The sequence below is a fragment of the Manis pentadactyla genome, chromosome 2, assembly GCF_030020395.1.
Source record: "Manis pentadactyla isolate mManPen7 chromosome 2, mManPen7.hap1, whole genome shotgun sequence".
NCBI lineage: Eukaryota > Metazoa > Chordata > Mammalia > Pholidota > Manidae > Manis > Manis pentadactyla.
The window spans coordinates 177,083,434-177,103,648 of record NC_080020.1 but is presented as its reverse complement, the minus strand read 5'-3'; the positions used below and the strand labels follow the sequence as shown (position 1 = coordinate 177,103,648).

The 20,215-nt window shown below is 39.2% G+C and overlaps 1 protein-coding gene across 21 annotated transcripts in view; it reads right to left on the bottom strand.

Annotated features, from left to right (window-relative positions):
* The window catches only part of AAK1 (AP2 associated kinase 1), a 170,107-nt gene that overhangs the window by 77,302 nt on the left and 72,590 nt on the right, over window positions 1-20,215 (bottom strand). For all 21 annotated transcript variants that reach the window (XM_057497114.1, XM_057497116.1, XM_057497110.1 and 18 more), the window contains 2 exons: window positions 10,671-10,779; window positions 7,201-7,343 (listed from right to left, as the gene is read on the bottom strand). In XM_057497114.1, coding sequence (XP_057353097.1) covers window positions 7,201-7,343; window positions 10,671-10,779 — 252 coding nt within the window. The remainder of the gene's footprint in view (window positions 1-7,200; window positions 7,344-10,670; window positions 10,780-20,215) is intronic.

Here is a 20,215-nt window from a genome sequence, read left to right as displayed (position 1 = left end):
TGGGTGGGAAGGGAGGGAAAAGGGGGGAAAAAGGGGCATTACGATTAGTGTATATAATGTGGGGGGGCACAGGGAGGGCTGTACCACACAGAGAAGACAAGTAGTGATTCTATAGCATCTTACTACACTGATGGACAGTGACTGTAATGGGGTATGTGGTGGGGACTTGATAATGGGGGGAGTCTGGTAACCATAATGTTGTTCATGTAACTGTTGTAATTGTAGATCACGATACCAAAATAAATAAATAAGTAAATAAGTAAGTAAGTAAATAAATAAATAAAAAGAATCCACCCAAAAACTACAAGAATAACTGAATTCAGCAAAGTTGCAGGATACATAATTAATATGCAGAAATCTGTTGCATTCCTATATACTAATGATGAATGAGCAGAAAGAGAAATCAGGAAAACAATTCCATTTACAACTGCATCAAAAAGAATAAAATACCTAGGAATAAACCTAACCAAGGATATATGAAAGACCTATACCCTGAAAAATACAAAATACTCATGAGAGAAATTAAAGAAGACACCAATAAATGGAAATTCATCCTGTGTTCATGGATAGGAAGAATCAATATTGTCAAAATGGACATCCTGCCTAAAGCAATCTACAGATTCAATGCAATCCCTATCAAAATACCAACGGCATTCTTCAACAAACTAGAATAAATAGTTCTAAAATTCATGTAGACCACAAACAACTCTAAATAGCCAAAGCAATCCTGAGAAGGAAGAATAAAGCTGGGAGGTTTACACTCCCTGACTTCAAGCTCCACTACAAAGCCACAGTAATCAAGACAATTTGGTATTGGCACAAGAACAGACCCATAGACCAGTGGAACAGAAAAGACAGCCCAGATATAAACCTAAGCATATATGGCCAGTTGATATACAATAAAGGACCCATGGATATACAATGGGGAAAAGACAGTCTCTTCAACAACTGGTGGTTTCAAAACTGAACAACTACATGCAAGAGAATGAAACTGGATTATTGTCTACCTCCATATACAAAAGTAAATTTGAAATGGATCAAAGACTTAAATGTAAGTCATGAAATCATAAAACTCTTAGAAGAAAACAGGCAAAAATCTCTTGAATATAATAAACATGAGCAACTTTTTCCTGAATACATCTCCTTGGGCAAGGGGAACAAAGGCAAAAATGAACAAATGGGAGTACATCAAACTAAAAAGCTTCTGTACAGCAAAGAACACCATCAGTAGAACAAAAAGGCATCCTATGAGTATGGGAGAATATACTCATAAACAACGTACCTGATAAGGGGTTAAGATCCAAAATATATAAAGAGCTCACATCCCTCAACACCCAAAAAGCAAATAACCCAATTAAAAAATGGGCAGAGGAGCTGAACAGACACTTCTCCAAAGAAGAAATTCAGATGGCCAACAGGCGCTTGAGAAGATGCTCCACATCGCTAATCATCAGGGAAATGCAAATTAAAACCACAATTAGATATCACCTCACACCAGTTAGGGTGGCCAAGATCCAAAAGACAAGGAACAACAAATGCTGGAGAGAATGCAGAGAAAGGGGAACTCTCCTACACTGTTGGCGTAGGTGTAAATTGGTGCAACTGTTGTGAAAGCAATATGGAGGTCCTTGAAAAGCAAAAAAATAGAAATACCATTTGATCCAGGAATTCCACTCCTAGGAATTTACCCAAAGAAAATAAGATCCCTGATTCAAAAGAACGTATGCACCCCTATGTTTATCGCAGCACTATTTACAATAGCCAATATATGGAAGCAACTTAAGTGTCCATCAGTAGACGAATGGATAAAGAAATGTGGTACATATACACAATGGAATATTATTCAGCCATAAGAAGAAAACAAATCCTACCATTTGCAACAACATGGATGGAGCTAGAGGGTATTATGCTCAGTGAAATAAGCCAGGCGGAGAAAGACAAGTACCAAATGATTTCACTCATTTGTGGAGTATAACAACAAAGCAAAACTGAAGAAACAAAACAGCGGCAGAATCACAGACTCCAAGCAGTTATCAAAGGGGAGGAATGGGGGAGGGTGGGCTGGGGGGGAGGGAGAAGGGGATTGAGGGGTGTTATGATTGGGACACATGGTGTTGGGGGGGGTCATGGGGAAGACAGTAAGCACAGAGAAGACAAGTAGTGACTCTGTGGCATCTTGCTATACTGATGGACAGTGACTGTGCTGGGGTGTGGGGGGACTCAATAATATGGGTGAATGTAATAACCACAATGTTGCTCTTGTGAAACCTTCATATGATTGTCTATCAATGATACCTTAATAAAAAAATTAAAAAAAAAAAGAGTAAGAGGAGGCACATTGGGGTTTTGTTATTTTTGTTTTCCTCCCTTACCTTAAAAACTAGGTTTGTATTTCTGGTTAGTTGCATAATAGCAGAACTCAGGAGTTATATCCAGCCTGGTCCCCACCTCAGCTTGCCTGCCTCCCTCCCCAAAGATAATATTGTACAAAACTATATTTATAGGAAGACCAATTAAAAATTAAGGGTGTATACAAAAGTAGACAAAAGGGCAAGAAATATCAATGTAGGGACAGCTTTACAAATATCAAAGATATCAGTGCAGGTAAGAATTTAAATAATCCGTGCTTTGGCCACACTGCAAGATTGTAGGAGGTCAAATGAGATGACGAAGATGAAATCACGTGGCAGTAAGCACCTTAGCAGATGCTGCAGCCCTCTGCCACCTCTCAGTCTGTCCCTGTGACTTGTAACACCTGTGAAAACCAAGATCTGCCAACATCAAGCCGGCTGCTGCCCTCCCTCATCATCATCACCACCATCAACACAACACTTCATCAACAAGCTGAGTGGCAGCCACATTGGGCTTGGGGGTCAGAAACCTCACAGACAATTTTAGATGTTTGACATTGGACAAATCTTTAAACTTCTTTGGGTTTGTTTCTCATCTGCAAAGTAGAGCTGATCATATTTCTATCACTGTTGTTATGAAATAAGAAATAGAATGTACATGAAGCAAACTGTAAATCTCTCTATACAAATGTAAGATGTTATTACAATTCATCTATTAAAGAAGCACATTTGAACTTCTACTACATGCCAAGTACTTTTCTAGGTTCTCGGGTAAGGCTGTGAACAAATCAAAGTTCATCCTCATGGAGCTTAGGGTCCACTTGAGGATAGTAAGCTAGTAAGTATAATTGCCTGGTAGTGATAAATGTTATGAAAAACCCCAACAGGCTAAATATATGTAAGGTGAAAAGGGAGGCATAGTTAGGGAAAGTCACTCTGATGAGGGGGCAGAGATTTGAACAACAGGAGAAGCCAGGGAACACCAGGGGGAGGAGCATTCCAAGCAGAGAACAGCCTGCTGGACCGGCTGAGATGGGAGCGTGCCTGAGGGGTCTGAGGCACAGAGGCGGGCCAGTGGAGTCAGCACTGTAAGGGCACTGGCCTTGCAAAGAACACTGACATATGGGACTGGAAATATTATGGGCTAGTGCTCTCAAGAATGGGAAGATGAGATAATGCTGGGACTTGGAGCACCTGGAGGACTTAGATAAGTGGAACTGGTAACAGGAACAAAGGCACAGAGGCAGGAGTGCTAATAATAACGGTATCAGCAACTAACAGCACTTAACCATGTGCCTACACCGCCCCGTGTTCTTTCACCTATAGTGTTTCATGAAATTCTGACAAAGCCTTATTGACCCCCTTAGCAGATAAGAAAATGGAGTCCAGTTACCTAATGTGCCTGAGGTCACAAGGCTGCCAGGGCAGATTTGGGCTCAGGCTGCCTGACTGCTGGGATTACACCCTCACCCTCACACACTGCACTGATGTGCATTATGCACGTAAGGAACACAGACAGTTCCGACTGGTGAAGGAGAAGGGAGAGGGGGAGGACAAGAGGAAGGCCCCCAGGGAGCCATTCAGCAGGTTGAAGAGTCAGCAGCAGATGAAGAAAGGAGATTCAGGAAGGTTAGCATAGTGACAGAGGAGGGAGAATAAGAAAAAGGAGAGAACGAGGGCAGGCGCAATTGTCCAGGTGTGAGGTGCCCAGCGCCAAGCCTAGAGCAGGGCCAAGAGGGGTTAAATGAGATGAGGAAGGTAGCAAACCGACTGGATATTCATACAAATATCTTCTGAAAGTTTCAGAAAATTTGCAGAGTTGCTTTGTTTTCGGCAAAGTCCCTTAGGATAAGCCTAACGTTGGTCACCGCTGCTTACTATCCTCAAATCTCTCAGCTCTTTGAATGTGTAATACTGCTCACCTGATTTCCCAACCTATCAGCTCAGATGGTTATTAAAGTTGTCACTCCCAAACTCTGCTTACAGCTTTAGTTAAAAGGTCTGGAAAGCCACCTCCTACTGACCTCTTCATCTCGACATTAATCCAAACAGATATGGCATTCAGGCATTTTGGTCATTGAATTCTTTACCACTGTAAAATTTTGAGGATTAGATGAATGTAGACTTTCAAACCTGTGATTCTAAAAATGGGACAACAATCTTCATCCTATTGTACTTCACAAAATCAAAATCTCTTTTCTGACAAAAGAGGAGTCATTCATGACTTATTCAATCTGAATGTACTTAGGAAATCTTAACCCTTTTCTTCCTCTTTCTTCAGTGCTTGGACAGACAGCATGGTATCATACAGAAAAAAAACAAATAAAAACCCAGTGGGAGTGAAAACATTGGCCTTTATTCTGGTTTGCTCTCTGAATTGGCTGTGCAGGTCACAGCCTTTCTGCGCAGAGGCTTCCTCTTTGGTAAAAGGAGAAAGCTGGCTTATGTGACCTCCCTGGGCCTAGGGTCCAATGATTGGTAATAATCATCTCTACCTTTCTGAAAAGGGATGAAAATTTTTAAATAGGGGAAATAATTAAAGTGCTAAAATAATGTGTTTGAAGAGAGACCGTCAGTAAAGAACAGAACTCCCTTTATGGTTATTTTTATAACACAAGCTGTGTAAGGACAGGGACTGTTCTCAGCCTATTTCCTATACAGTGCTTTGGCAGAAAGACGGTACACAAGGTGGGCAGAGCAAGAGGGGCCTTTCTCAGTTGTGCATGTGAACAATCAGACCCCCACATGGAGTGGCACTGGCTCAACAATTGTTGGTGAGCAGTGGAGAAACTGGAGCCTTCATGTACTGCTGGTGGGATGGAAAATAGTGTAGCCTCTTTGGAAAACAGTCTGGCAGTTCCTCAAACTTAAACAATTACAATAAGACCTAGAAATTCCATGCCTAGGTATATGCCCATGAGAAATGAAAACATATGATACCCACGTAAAGCTACTACACAGTTGTTCACAGCAGCCTTATTCGTAACAGCCAAAACAAAATCAACTCAAATGTCCACCAACTGATGAATGGATAAACAAAATGCGGTATATCCATACAACAGAATATTATGCCACAAAAAGGAATTCAGTATTGATATATGCTACAACATAGATGAACCTTAAAAACATTATGTAGTGGTGAGAAGTCACACACAATAGGTCACGTCTTGAATGGTCCCATTTATATGAGATGTCCAGAATAAGCAATAGAAAGGTAAGTTGTTGCCCAGGTCTGGCACCAGGAGAGAATGAGGAGGGAATGCTAATGGATATAGGGGTTCTTTTTGGTATGATGAAATGTTCTGGAATTAGATAGTGGTGATGGTTGCACAACCCTGTACATATACAGAAATCATCGAATTGTACACTAGAGGTGAATTTTATGGTATGTGAATTACATCTCGATTAAAAAAAAAAGGCTAAAAATAAAACTCTTAAAACAGAAATGCCATATGCTGCAGTGATCCTCAAACTCTAGAACATATAAAACCACCTGGGGTGCTTATTAACATATGAATTCCTGGGTTTCCCTGACATTACCATAAAAATTACAGTCCAACAGATTCAGAGTGGAACCCAGTAGCTTGCATTTAACAAGCACACTAGGGGATGTTGATGAAAGTTTTTAGCCACAAAGCTTGTTTCTCAAAACACAGGTATAATGAAAGGAAATTGTAATTTAGAAATCAGAAGAGCTGGATTCAAATTCTGATACTGCTCCTTTCTAGTTATACAATCTTAGTCAACCCATGTAACTAACCTCCCTGCTCCTGAGTTTCCCAGACTATAAAATGTAAAGAACATCTTCCTCCAAAGAGACAGTGTACACAAAGGGTCCAGTTAAGAGTACATGGCACACAGTCAGCACTCCACCAATGCCACTGAATCCTAACCAGGTGCCAATTCCATTCAATGAACATTGTCAAGTGACTAAAATATGAAAGGCCCAGTGAAAGGTGATGGAAATTAGTAGGACAAATTTTTCAAATAATCAATTAATGGATTTTGCAAAATATGAAATAGACTTTAAAGACCAAGCATCTTTGTGGACAAACTACTTTTTTGTTGTTACTGAAGTATCATTGGTATACAATCTTAATGATAGTTTCACATACAAAAGACAGTAGTTCAACATTCACCCCTATTATCAAGATCTCACCCCCTACTGTGGTCACTGCCTATCAACATAGTAAGATGCTACAGTCATTAATTATATTCTCCGTGCTGTGCTACAATCCCAGTGACCTACCTATATTGTAACTGAATTATAGTGCCCCCTAATTCCCTTCTCCCTCCAACCTCCTCCTCCCCAACCCCTCTCCTTTCGTAACCACTAGTCCCTTCTTGGCGTCTATGAGTCTATTGCTCTTTTGTTCCTTCTGTTTCACTTTGTTGTTACACTCCACAAATGAGTGAAATCATTTGGTATTTGTCTTTCTCCGCCTGACTTATTTCACTGAGCATAATACCCTCTAGCTCCATCCATGTTGCTGCAAATGGCAGAATTTCTTTTCCTTTGTTGACAAACTACCTAATACCTTACTCTTCATGACCCCAGAAAAGTGAACTTTGGAGTACCTCAGGAAAAAAATGAAACAATATGTGTTCAGGCATTTGATGATTATAAAGGAATTTCTGAAGGCTACTTAAGTAAAAAAATTAGTATCTGTACTGTATTGTTACTTCTTTTCTTCCTTTGTATTCTCTCCGCAAGCAGAATGTAAGTTTAGAATTTGGTACGATGCCTTGGACTTCTCTCCGATCCCCATTATATCTACCCCATTCCTGGGGCACATAGAAAATACCCTGTATGAATGAATGCACATCATGAAACAGTGCGGTCTGCTACCTTCAAGTCACGGTGGATGATGGGCGTTTTGCACTGATGCAGACGGGCAACAGCTTCACATGTGTCACAAAATATCTGGAGTACTTCATTTTCGGTAAAACCTGTCTGCAGGCGCTGGTTCATCAGGTTGACCACCTGGCCTCCTGAGAGGGGTGCAGAGCAAAAGAGAGGTTATAAACATTCAGATTTATCACTTACCCAAGAGAATGAATGGCTGTCCACAGAGGAATAATCTGGACTAAGGTAACAGAGCAGATCATTGGCTGATCCAGGACTAAAACCCAGGTGTCTTGATTCCCAGCCCAGGATTTGGTTCTCTTACAAGCCAGTGCCCTCTAATGTGTCAAAACATTTATTTTATGAAGCATGCCAGACATGAGCTGCTTTCATTATGTCTGCAAGGTTAGCAGAAAACTGACAATATGGTCCTGCTTATAGCAGCCTGGCTATACTGTCCCCATTGTGTGTGAGATGGGGCCACAGGTTCAACTTGCCCTATCTTGACTGCACAATAGACCCCAGGAGCAAGGAGAAGATAGCTTTACGGTCCGTGCTTTAGGAACAGCTTTGTCTTTCTGGCTTCACTACTTGCTGCCTGGTCTGCAGAAATGCTATGCCAACACTTACAACCTCCACGACCAAAAGGCTGATGACCTCACAAAATTATCCAGACCTTTGGATGCTCCTACTGCCTCATCTCTAAACATCTGACTGTCCAAAGAGGAACAGGAAGGAAGAAACAAACTGTCAAGGTCAAATTTGGTAATATTTTACAAAATCAGCTCCACAGTCTTTACAGTAAAGGATGAAATTATTAACATCACATTTTTGGGATTAGCAACATATTTAATTTGTGGGCAGCATCTTTAAAGGCAAGGAAAATAATACTGGAAGTACGGGTGATTACAAACAGGGCACCAAACAGTGAGACAGTGGCCTAAGCTTGTATGAAGCTGCTCAGGCCAAAAAAGTCAAACCTCTGAATAATGGTTGTATGAAATGTTGTCAACTCTGAATAAATTCATGCTAAAGTCTGGATTTCCCAAGACAAATACTGCTTACAACTCCAAGCTTTCAACTATTTAACTCTACTGTTAATGGCAACAGCATCTGAATGTTGCTCTATGGGCAATTACAGCTCTCTAGCAAGGAGAAGAAGGTCACTTCCATTAGATAAAAGAATTATTTTACTCCTTAATACAAGGATGGTGGTATGAGTGGAGAAGAGAATACATGAGTGGGAGTGGGGAAGCTGGTTTCTTTCACTTTTTTTCTTTTTGGTATCATTAATCTACAATTGCATGAGGAACATTATGTTTACTAAACTCCCCCCATCACCAAGTCACCCCCACATACCCCATTACAATCTCTGTCTATCAGCCGTAGTAAGATGCCATAGAGTCACTACTTGTCTTCTCTGTATTGTACAGCCCTCCCTGTGCCCCCCCCATTATACATGCTAATCATAATTCCCCCTTATCCCTCCCTTCCCACCTATCCTCCCCAGTCCCTTTCCCTTGGTAACTGTTAGTCCATTTTTGGGTTCTGTGAGTCTGCTGCTGTTTTGCTCCTTCAGTTTTTTTCTTTGTTCTTATACTCCACAGATGAGTGAAATCATTTGATACTTGTCTTTCTCTGCCTGGCTTATTTCACTGAGCATAATACCCTCTAGCTCCATCCATGTTGTTGCAAATGGTAGGATTTGTTTTCTTCTTATGGCTGAATAATATTCTACTGTGTACATGTACCACATCTTCTTTATCCATTCATCTACTGATGGACACTTAGGCTGCTTCCATCTCTTGGCTATTGTAAATAGTGCTGCGATAAACATAGGGGTGCATCTGTCTTTTTCAAACTGGGCTGCTGCATTCTTAGGGTAAATTCCTAGGAGTGGAATCCCTGGGTCAAATGGTATTTCTATTTTGAGCTTTTTGAGGAACCTCCATACTGCTTTCCACAATGGATGAATTAATTTACATTCCTACCAGCAGTGTAGGAGGGTTCCCCTTTCTCCACAACCTCACCAACATTTGTTGTTGTTTGTCTTTTGGATGGTGGCCATCCTAACTGGTGTGAGGTGATATCTCATTGTGGTTTTAATTTGCATTTCTCTGATGTTTAGTGATGTGGAGCATGTTTTCATGTGCCTGTTGGCCATCTGAATTTCTTCTTTGGAGAAGTGTCTGTTCAGCATCTCTGACCATTTTTTTAATTGGATTATTTCCTTTTTGTTTGTTGAGGTGCGTGAGCTCTTTATATATTTTGGATGTCAACCTTTTATTGGATCTGTCATTTATGAATATATTCTCCCATACTGTAGGATGCCTTTTTGTTCTACTGATGGTGTCCTTTGCTGTACAGAAGCTTTTCAGCTTGATATAGTCCCACTTGTTCATTTTTGCTTTTGTTTCTCTTGCCCGAGGAAATAAGTTCATGAAGAAGTTGTTCATGTTTATGTCCAAGAGATTTTTGCCTATGATTTTTTCTAAGAGTTTTATGGTTTTATGACTTACGTTCAGGTCTTTGATCCATTTCGAATTTACTTTTGTGTATGGGGTTAGACAATGATCCAGTTTCATTCTCTTACATGTAGCTGTCCAGTTTTGCCAACACCAGCTGTTGAAGAGGCTGTTGATCCCCATTGTATGTCCATGGCTCCTTTATCATATATTAATTGACCATATATGTTTGGGTTAATATCTGGAGTCTCTATTCTGTTCCACTGGTCTGTGGGTCTGTTCTTCTGCCAGTACCAAATTGTCTTGATTACTGTGGCTTTGTAGTAGAGTTTGAAGTTGGGAAGCGAGATCCTCCCTGCTTTATTCTTTCTTCTCAGGATTGCTTTGGCTATTTGGGGTCTTTTGTGGTTCCATATGAATTTTAAAACTATTTGTTTCAGTTCGTTGAAGAATGCTGTTGTTATTTTGATAGGGATTGCATTGAATCTATAGATTGCTTTAGGCAGGATGGCCATTTTGACAATATTAATTCTTCCTAGCCAAGAGCATGGGATGAGTTTCCATTTGTTAGTGTCATCTTTAATTTCTCTTAAGAGTGTCTTGTAGTTTTCAGGGGTATAGGCCTTTCACTGAATTGTTTCTTTAGTCCATCTGGACTTGGGTCTTTATTATGTGCCTTCATCATTTGTTTTAAAGCATTGCAAGGAACACTTCCATTCTTGGTCTCATACATTCTCATTCACCGAGCACCAAACCTTCCTAAACCTAATAAAAAAAGTTTTGTATTATCCACCACTTTGAATTAGTTGTGCCATTGATCATTGCCATTATAAGAATAACCAAAAGGTAACAGCAGGCTCTGAATCTTTTAGCCTCTTAGTTTTACCATCTTTAAAACCAGAATGACATACATCAGGGTACAGTACACATTGACTGAAATGACCTCCATGCCCTTGACAATCAAAGTGCTAGAAGAATGACAGCTTAAGGTATGGCTCATATACTCACCCCTACAGAAGTCCATCAAAATGAGCACTTCCCATACATCACCGCTACTCACATTGTTGATACTGGAGTCAATGTAACCCACAATGTTCTTGTGCCCCGACAAGTCTCTCTGTAAAGAGAGTTGAGGAATGTATTATCAGTTCCAGACACCAAAAGAGACAGAATGAGCCATTCAGTTCTATTGGAACAGATTCTTTAAGTGTATACAGATGACACAGTGATGAGAGGTAAGATTAAGGAGTAGGGTCAAGAGCAGGTTTCCAGTGGTCTCTGAGGTTCATGGCCAGAATTTCAATAGCATTTTATACCCCCACTTAAACCATAGCACTCTCATGAACTGAATTCTAGAACCAAATGCACACAGGGTGCCTACTTGCTCACAACATCAATGTTCCACGTATACCAGATGCAAAGACTCTCATTTCCAGAAACACTGCAGAGGGGCTAAGAGGAATGAGACGGTGTGAATTATTTAGATGTATGAATTTTTAATTCAGAAAACATGAAGCTGATGTTTTTCCTGGTTGTAGGAACACAAGTGAATTCAACTTGACTTCTGCGTTGCTCATACTCTTTTTATCTCTTTAGGAAATAAATGGGGAAAAAAAGCTGCTTCACAAAATTCTGAGGGGACTACAATGGCATCCAACCTAAACATTTTACTCATAATTAAGTCTTTAAACTGGGATATAAGATGGGTCATGTGTAGCTCTCTGGTTGGAACTGATATGATCTCTCAAGGCTGATTGTGGAATTCACTTATTCAACAAATATTTATCAAGCACCTTCTATTTGTCAGAACTCATTTAGGCACTGGAAGTTTCCTCACACCTTGGTACAGTTATTTTGACATCAACAGAGGCAAATCTTTGTAATGATGATGTTCAAAATCCAAGATCATCAAGAACTAAGTTGGAGAAAGAAAAAGTGAGCAGCTGGATAATAGGATTTTTATACAAACACAAGGTAAGATATTTCTAAACTATTTTTAATAATACACTATTTTGTTTTTAAAAAAGTCAGGGGGAGGAATGGAAAATAAGTGGTTCTATGAGTCAGCATACAAACATGGCAGTTTAGATCACAGGAACAGTAACTACCATGACACTAACTGAAGATTCAGCTGTTTATAGTGATAAAATCTCTTTCAGTCTGCAATTATATACCAAGAGGAAGTTTCCTAGTATCAAATGAACACACCTGAACCCTGAGCATCAAAGTTACAAGTCATTAGAACTTTCCTTTGAGTGAGGGATTATTAAGAATGACTCCTGCCTCAGAAAAGCAGACAAAAACAGAAATGTAACCACTGGAATTGGCAGTTGGGAAGTTTCTGGAAAGCTATGCAGGAACAGTTTCAGAGAAAGGAAGGAATAGACAAGAGAACGGAACAGGGCTTGCAAAAAGTGGGAGTTGAGCATGTAGAGCCAGCCACTACAGATGACTCTTTCAGAACAGTTTTTATTTAAGAGAAGCAGCATTGAGAGAGGGGATTTTTAGAATGGGAGAGAACTGAACAGGACAGAGTGGAAGGAGCTGGGGAAGAGAGCTTTAAAATAGGGGAGAGGATGAGGATAATTGACGGAACAAAGTCCTGTAAGTAAAGGGGTTTGGGATTGAGAGCACTATTAAAGGGACTGGTTTCAGAAAGATATTTCCTTCCTGTCAAGCAGGAAGGGAAACAAGGATGGATGATGGATATGCATATTGGTTTAAGGCTGGAGAAAAAGGGAATTTGAATGAGTTCAGATATTTTGTTCTATTTTTGGTAGAGTGCAAGATCATCTCTGAAGTATAAGGGAATGAGAAAGAAGCTTGATGAGAGAAATAAATGGCTTAGAGCAACTGCTTTGGAGACAAGGGTGATAATGAGGCAGAAAAGCAGTCTCTAGAGTTCCAGTTTCTCCAAAACAAGTGATTCAGGACTCATGTTTTAGAGAACTATTTTTTCCTCTGCTTTTCAGTCTCATCCGCAACTCTTCTAAAACTATTTCTATTTACACAGTCCTGGAAGTGGAAGAACTGAAGAGAAGTTCTTTGAAACCAAAATGAAGCAGGAGATCATGTCCTCCAAATGTTCATATGAGGAATGAAAGACTAATGTTTCTAACATTAGTGATTTGTCTACATTTAACTGTTTGAAAAAAAATCAGCAATGTTTTCTCTGAGTTTGTCTCACCCGAAGAGGTATAATAAAGAATCTGGAAGGGGGAAGAAAAGCATTGGCAGAACCAAGAGGAGGTCAAGAGCTATCAGAGGACCCAAACTGGATAATTAACATCTGCTGATGGCATCCTAGAACAGCTTGCCAAGACTTTTGCTGATCAGTTTCAAGCCCAAATTCCTGTTCATTTTGTCTTCTGCAGAGTTTCTGAGATTTGTCCAAGCAGGTCTCCCTCCTTTTTTGGAGGGAGACTGTGGCCCTTACTTTCAATGACTTCATGATACAGCAGTGTCTAAGATTTTAAAGTAAAACCTCACTAATTTGTAACTGATGGAGATCTGTATGAATGGCTGTGAAATGTAGGAATGGTTAAGAGAAAATCTTAGCGCAAATTAAAATGGACTCACATTTAGGGTCTAGCAGCGGCTCCTGCCCAGCTCTCAGGAGCTACAGGCCAGAGGACACCCATCCATCCCCTGGCTTTAGATAAAAGCACAGCCCTGGGCTTACAGAACAGAAATGGACACAGAGGTATGGGATGGAACACACAAGATACTGGATCTCAATTACCAGCAAAAGGCAGGATGTGGGGAAGATGCTTTGATGTCCTTGGCTGCAACTATTATTTGGAGTATTAAAATGAAGTCTGTATGAGGAATATGAGTCAAAACTTGATTTTTAGGGAAGTGAGGAATGTGAAGTTATAGATCAGATCAGTTTACACAACTTAAGCAGTGGTAAGTATAAAGAATTATGTTAGTTTTTTTAATTTTTACTTTAAAATTAACATTAAAAAAGATTTTAAAATGCTGACAAACACGTTATTAGAAGACCTGCTTTATTAAGTAGATATTTAAAGTGATTTGTAGTTAGCTTATTAACTTTCATATTTAACTGCTTGAAGTGCTGAAAAACTTTTCATTAGCATAAGTACACACAAACACTACCATTTGAAAATCAGGCCTTCAACCCAGATCCTATAAGTTGTCACAAATTTCAAGTTTATCTAGGGTCCTAAATTAAAGATGCTTATAGCATAGAAGAGTATTATATCTGTAGCTTCAAAACTCTTATAGCAGAGAATTCCTAGTTAAGAATCTGAAGGCCTTATAAGAAAAGTGAGGACTCAATTCCTAAACACATTTTAAGAAGCTTTACATTTATGTTCAAGAAAACAAAAAAGACAGCCTTCCAAATAGCAGATCAATAACATGTCACTCACCTCAAAACAGCAAAAGTGAGTATTGTACATAACTAATTTCCCTGTATATCATTTGCTCAGGCCACCCTTCCTTGGAATGTCAGCATGACACCTGCAAATTCCTGATGCTGACAGAGCTTGCGTTTGCAGAGGAAGTTCCCAAAGAAGTGTATTTACCTGCTTTGACTCTCTGTTCAAATAGTCAATATTATCTGAATTTATGACTCAGCACTAGTGCTGCTGCCTTCTGCGGTCACACTATGGTTCCACAGATTTTTTTTTTTTTTCTGAAAAGGCAATCTTTTTATTGAATGTACATACCTAGGTTTGGAGTTCCACAGATCTTTTAACCAAATCTCAACTTCTTCTTAACTTAAAGACAAAGGAAAACCATTCTAAGGCCTGGAATTTAGTTCATTTCCCCCAAAGTTGCTTTATAGAAGTCTTCAGCCTTCTACTGTTTTGTTACAGACATTTGTGTAGAAGTCCACTGTTCCTTCCCCCTTTGTTCTCTACACCTCTGAATTTCCTCTGTAACTCTCTTCAAGGAGTCCTTCACAGGCAAACTACAACCATCAAGCCCAGCGCATCTGAAAATGAGCACTCTGAAATCTGGGCTATCCTGGAGCTCTTTCAAAGGCCAAAGTATGTGGGCCCCTTGTGGGTTCCTGCTATGTAAGAAGTCCCAGACACTGTTCTCCTTAAATTCACATTTACTCGCCCTTTCCCAAGCCTTATTAATTAATCCTGTACTTACTGAATAGATCTTTAATGTCATCTGGAGTCTAATGCTAGAGCAGTGCTGCTCAAAACTTAATATGCATATGAATCACTTGTGGATGGATCCTGCTTGTATATGGATCCTGTTAAAAGCAGATTCTGATCCAGTAAGCTCTGGGAGAGGGCCTTGGATGCTACTGATCAATGGCACCTTAAAGTAGCAAAGATCTAGAGCAGTTGCTACTCAAAATGTGGCCCATAGTACCAGCTGGTTAGTGAACTTACCAAGTACTTATCTTTAAGGAAGTAAGGAGCTTGCCCAGGATATAAATCCATTAAATCACTAAGCTGACTTTCTTTTCCTAGCGAGACAACCCATGAGGGAAGCAGTTTGTTGATATACATTCTGGCACAAGATCCTCTTAGTAGCACCTATACATCTGTAGTCAATCGATTTTTGACAAGGGTGCCAAGACAATTCAATGGGGGAAAGAATAGTCCTACCAAGAAATGGTACTGGGACAACTGGATATCTATATGCAAGATAATGAATTTGTATCCCTGCCTCATACCATTTACAAAAATTAACTCAAAATGGACCAAAGATCTTAAAACTTCTGAAAAAAACACACACAAATCTTCATGATGTTAGATTAGGACATGGTTCTTAGATATGACACCTGAAGCACAAGCAATCAAAGAAAAAATAGATTGACTTCACTTTATCAAAATAAAAAACTTGTGTATCAAAGGACATTGTCAAGAAAGTGAAGACTGCAAAAAATGGAAAAAATATCTGCAAATCATACATCTGACAAGGATCCAGTAACTAGGCTATAAATAGAACTCTTAAACTCAACAATTAAAAAGACAATGCAGTGTAAAAATTGGCAAAGGATCTGAATGGACATTTCTCCAAAGAGCATACACAAATTGCTCATGAAAAGATGCTCAACACCACCGTTAGGAAAGTGTAAATCAAAACCGCAGTGAGATATCACTTCACAACCACTAGGATGGCTATAATTAAAAACAGAAACAACAACAAACATTGGCAAAAACAGAAACAATAACAAACAAACTGCAATCTTCATACATTGCTGATAGAAATGTAAAACAGTGCAGCTCCCACGGAACACAATTTGACATTTTCTAAAAAGTGGAATTATCATATGACTCAGTAATTTTATCCCTATGTTTGCACCCAAGAGAAATGAAATATTATGTCCACAGAAAAACTTGTACACAAATGTCTGTAACATCCATAAAGCCAAAATAGCTAAAAAGTGGAGACAACACAATGTCCATCAGTACAAACAAAATGTGGCATACACAAATGATGGAGTATTATGCAGCCCGAAAAAGGATTAAGTTTTCATAAATACTACAACATGGATGAACCTTGACAACATTATGCTAAGTGGAGGAAATCTGACACAAGAGGCCACATATTATATGATTCCATTTATATGAAATCCAAAATAGGCAACAGAAAGTAGATTAATGGTTGGTAGGGACTAGATTAAAGGTGAATAAGGAGTAACTACTAATAGGTATGGGATTTCCTTTTATGATGATGAAAAAAATGTTAATGAAATTAGACAGGTGGTGATGGGTGAACAGCCTTGTGAATATACTAAAAATCACTGAGTTATACTTACAAGGGTAAATTTTATCTCAATTTACAAAGAAAATATGATAAGCTAGGGGAAAACAATGTTGTGGGGCAACATACAAGGGAGGGGGAAAAAAAACAAGATCCTTTGAATATTACTGATTTATAGCATCCAGGCAGCCTATATGTGAATCTTCGCTATAGCCTTTTCAACAAGTGGTTTTCTTAGAGTAATTTCATTTTCTTGGGCCCTCAGTCTATCTGCAGACAGCCCTCACTGCTGATCAGTTCTTCCTTATATCCAGCTGGAAAATTCTACCTTCTGATTCTAGATTGTTTTTGCTCCTCTTCAGAGCAAAAAGAACAAATCTATTTTTTCACTTAATAAACAACTGAAATATTGTTTTTTTAGACTCTTAAGTTTTTTCTTCTCTAGGTTAAACATATCCACATTCTTTACATGTTTTTCAGTCACACTTTGCTTTTTCTATATCCTTTTTATAACAATGGCCCCAGGAAATGAATGAAATACTCCAGGCCTGGTCTGACTCATACAGAGAAGACCAGCACTATCACCTTCTATTAATTCTATTAATGTAGCTAAAAATGACTTTTTTTTCTTTTGGCAGCCACATTATACATTCATGTCGAGTTAATTGACCACTAAAATACTTACCTTTATCCACTCATGGGGCTCTAAATTTCTGCCTTCCCAGAACTGTGTTTGTAAAGTTGATTAAAATAAAATAAAAATCCATGTCTATGATCCTATCTTGTTCTTTCATCTCATTAAAACCACTCCATTGCTCCAATCTGTAAGGATCATTCTAGATCCTGATTCTATCACCCAACCCAATGTGGTTGTTACATCTTCTAACTTTATATAAGGTACATAATTGATAAGTGTGTCTTCTATTTCTTTAACCAAGTTATTTGTTAAATGTAAAGTAACGTAAAGCTAAAGGCAAGCTGCAGGACTTTTTCTTAGAAAGTTTTCTCCAGATTAACTCATCAGATCATTGATCAGAAACCATTATAAACAGTGGCTATTACACTTAGCATCCAGCCTAGACTCTTCATCCTGCTTATCTCTGGTGGGAGTCCTTACTCAAAAGACACAATCCACAGACACTGGACCTACTGCACTCTGCAGAGCTCTCCATCCAGAAACCTTACCAAAGGAGGATATGATGTTGGTACGACATGGCTTGTTCTTACTCAAGCTGAAGGTTCTTGGGACCCCCTGCTTACTCATCCAAATGACTACAGAACAGTTTAAAGATTAATTTGATTTTTAAATGAGTAATATATTAACATTAAAAAAGCAAAAGAACAGTAGAAAATTATTTTCTACTCCAGTACTCATCCCCCAGGGTGACCCTCTCTCTCCCTCTCTCTCCCTTCCACACTTTTGTCCTTCCTCCTTCTCCTCTTCCTCTCTCTCTCTCATCCTTCCAATTTGCCTGTTTTCTCAAGCAAATTCAAACAACATGTATTACATACATGTACACACACACACACACACACATACACCCTTTCTTACACAAAAAATTTTATCAAAGCATCTTTTTAAATAATCTGTTCCAGATACCTAGGCAACCCCCAAAACTCCATACTGTGCAATCTACCTTCCTCCCTTTTTGGAATATGGAAACATTTGCCTGTCTCAAATCTTCTGATTTCTCTTCTCTTGTGAGCAAGTCTAAACATCACTGATGGCAGCTCAGTGTCCTCATTATCAGGTTCACTGCGGATGTAATCCAGCTGGGCCAGGAGATGTAAAAGCAGAACAGCACTTGACACATCTTGAGTTTGAGTTCTTTCCCCTTTAAGTCTGAAGATAATTAATCTTTTCTGCCTTTAGGCAAAGGGATCTAAAGTCCCAAACCCACCTTCCAACTGTCCACCAGAAACCACAATCCCTTTGGTTCCAACAGAGCACACATCCCGGATTCATATCAGACTCGGGCAAACAGTACATATTTCCCAAAACCTAATGTCTCTGGGTGCAACAAGCACATCCCTACTCTACTGTAAGTACAGAGAAGAATCTGCTTCTTTGATTACTAACAAGCCTTAGCATGCTATAAAGCATATTACATCTTCCAATTCCTTTCACAATTCTTATGATCTCTGAGAGAGGTAGGGCTGGGGATACGGCCTCTATTTGACAGAAGTCTGATCTTAGGGGTGGTTAAAAACATCACACAGGACTTTTGATTAAAAATGGTAGGAAAATTTTTTTAAAGTAAGTTGAATATATACATTTGTCTCTGCTTCCTTCCAAAGCCTTACTAAATGATATCAAAGTTTTTGAAAAAGCATAAAATGAAGATTTCTGCTTCCAGCAAGATGAAGTAGATGTACTTTTCGCTATTCTTCCTGCTAAGTACAATTAAATATTTTGGACAGTATTTATTTTTTATAAATAAATATAAGAAGAGTCCAGAATATGGACAGAAGGCAGGCTGGGTAGGAACTCTGAGACCCAAGGTACAACATGGTGGTGAGTTGCCTGGATTTTCTTTTTACTCCCAGATTTTTTTTAAATCCCAGGCTAGAAATTGAAGAAGCAGGCCAGCTGAAAACACCAATGGGCTCATACCAAAAAAAACCCCCATGAAAACCTGCTCTCTCTCTAGCCAAACACAAGAAAAGGGCACCCTAGAGAGAAAGAAACTCACAGACACTAACCACTCAACTCCAGCTAAAACCACAGAAAAAACTGCAGTCCTTCCCCTAGCCAGGCCAGCAAAGGCCAAGTGGAAAGCCGAGATTTCTGTCCTTAAAAGCCTGCAACAAATCGCCCAACCCACCCATTGGGGTGGGTGGTGGTAGAGAAGGCTGAGTAAAGACCTTCACCCCTAGAGATAGTAAGAAGGTGCTCCTCCTTCTCCCCACTGTACTGGTGTCAGAGGAGGCAAGTGGAAAGTCAGGACATTTACAACCACTTCCAGCCAGAGAAGGATCAGTAGAAGCCTAATGGGGAACTAGAACTTCCACCCTATTTCAGTATAAATAAGGCAAGGAGCACCACCTGATGTATTAACAGAGGCCCAGTGGAAAACCTGAACTTCTACCCCTATCTAAGAGTAACAAAGGCACCTCCCCAACTCTCATTAATTCCCTGCCAGATGGGAAATCAGTTGAAACAGAAGGTTTATGTAAGATTCAGGGTCTTATAATATGAAAATGTCAATAATTGTTTGGCATACCAAGAGCTAGGAAGATCTCAAACTAAATGAAAAAAAAAAAATCAGTAGACTCCAATATTGGAATGACAGAGATAATAGAATTATTAAGCTATGATTTTAAAGAACTCATTACAAAAAAATATGCTTAAACCAGCAATTAAAAACATGCTTGAAACAAATAAACAAATAGAAAGCCCCTGCAAAGAAATAGGAATTATCATCAAAGAAACATATGGAAACTTTAGAACTAAAAAAAAAATAACCAGAGCAAAAGGCATGGTGGATGAACTCAACAGCAGAAAGGAAGGGACAGAGTAAAGAATCAATGAACTGAAAGATAGAACAATAGGAGTAATCCAATATGAACAAAAAATAGCAAACATTGAAAAAGAACAAAATAAATATGCACAAGTCCACACTGATACAAATGATTAAATAAACAAATAAATGGAGGAGAAAGGGCAAATCTCTTTTGCAGGAGAATTCCAAATAATTTATGTAGAAAATCCACCCTCAAGGAGGGGAACCATAAATCTCTACTACTTAATGTATGGACTGCACATAGTGACTTTCTTGAAAGGAGCAGAGTAGAGAATAGGGGGAAAAAAGAGTAATTTTACAGTGGTGAAACCTGACAAATGCTACCTCAAT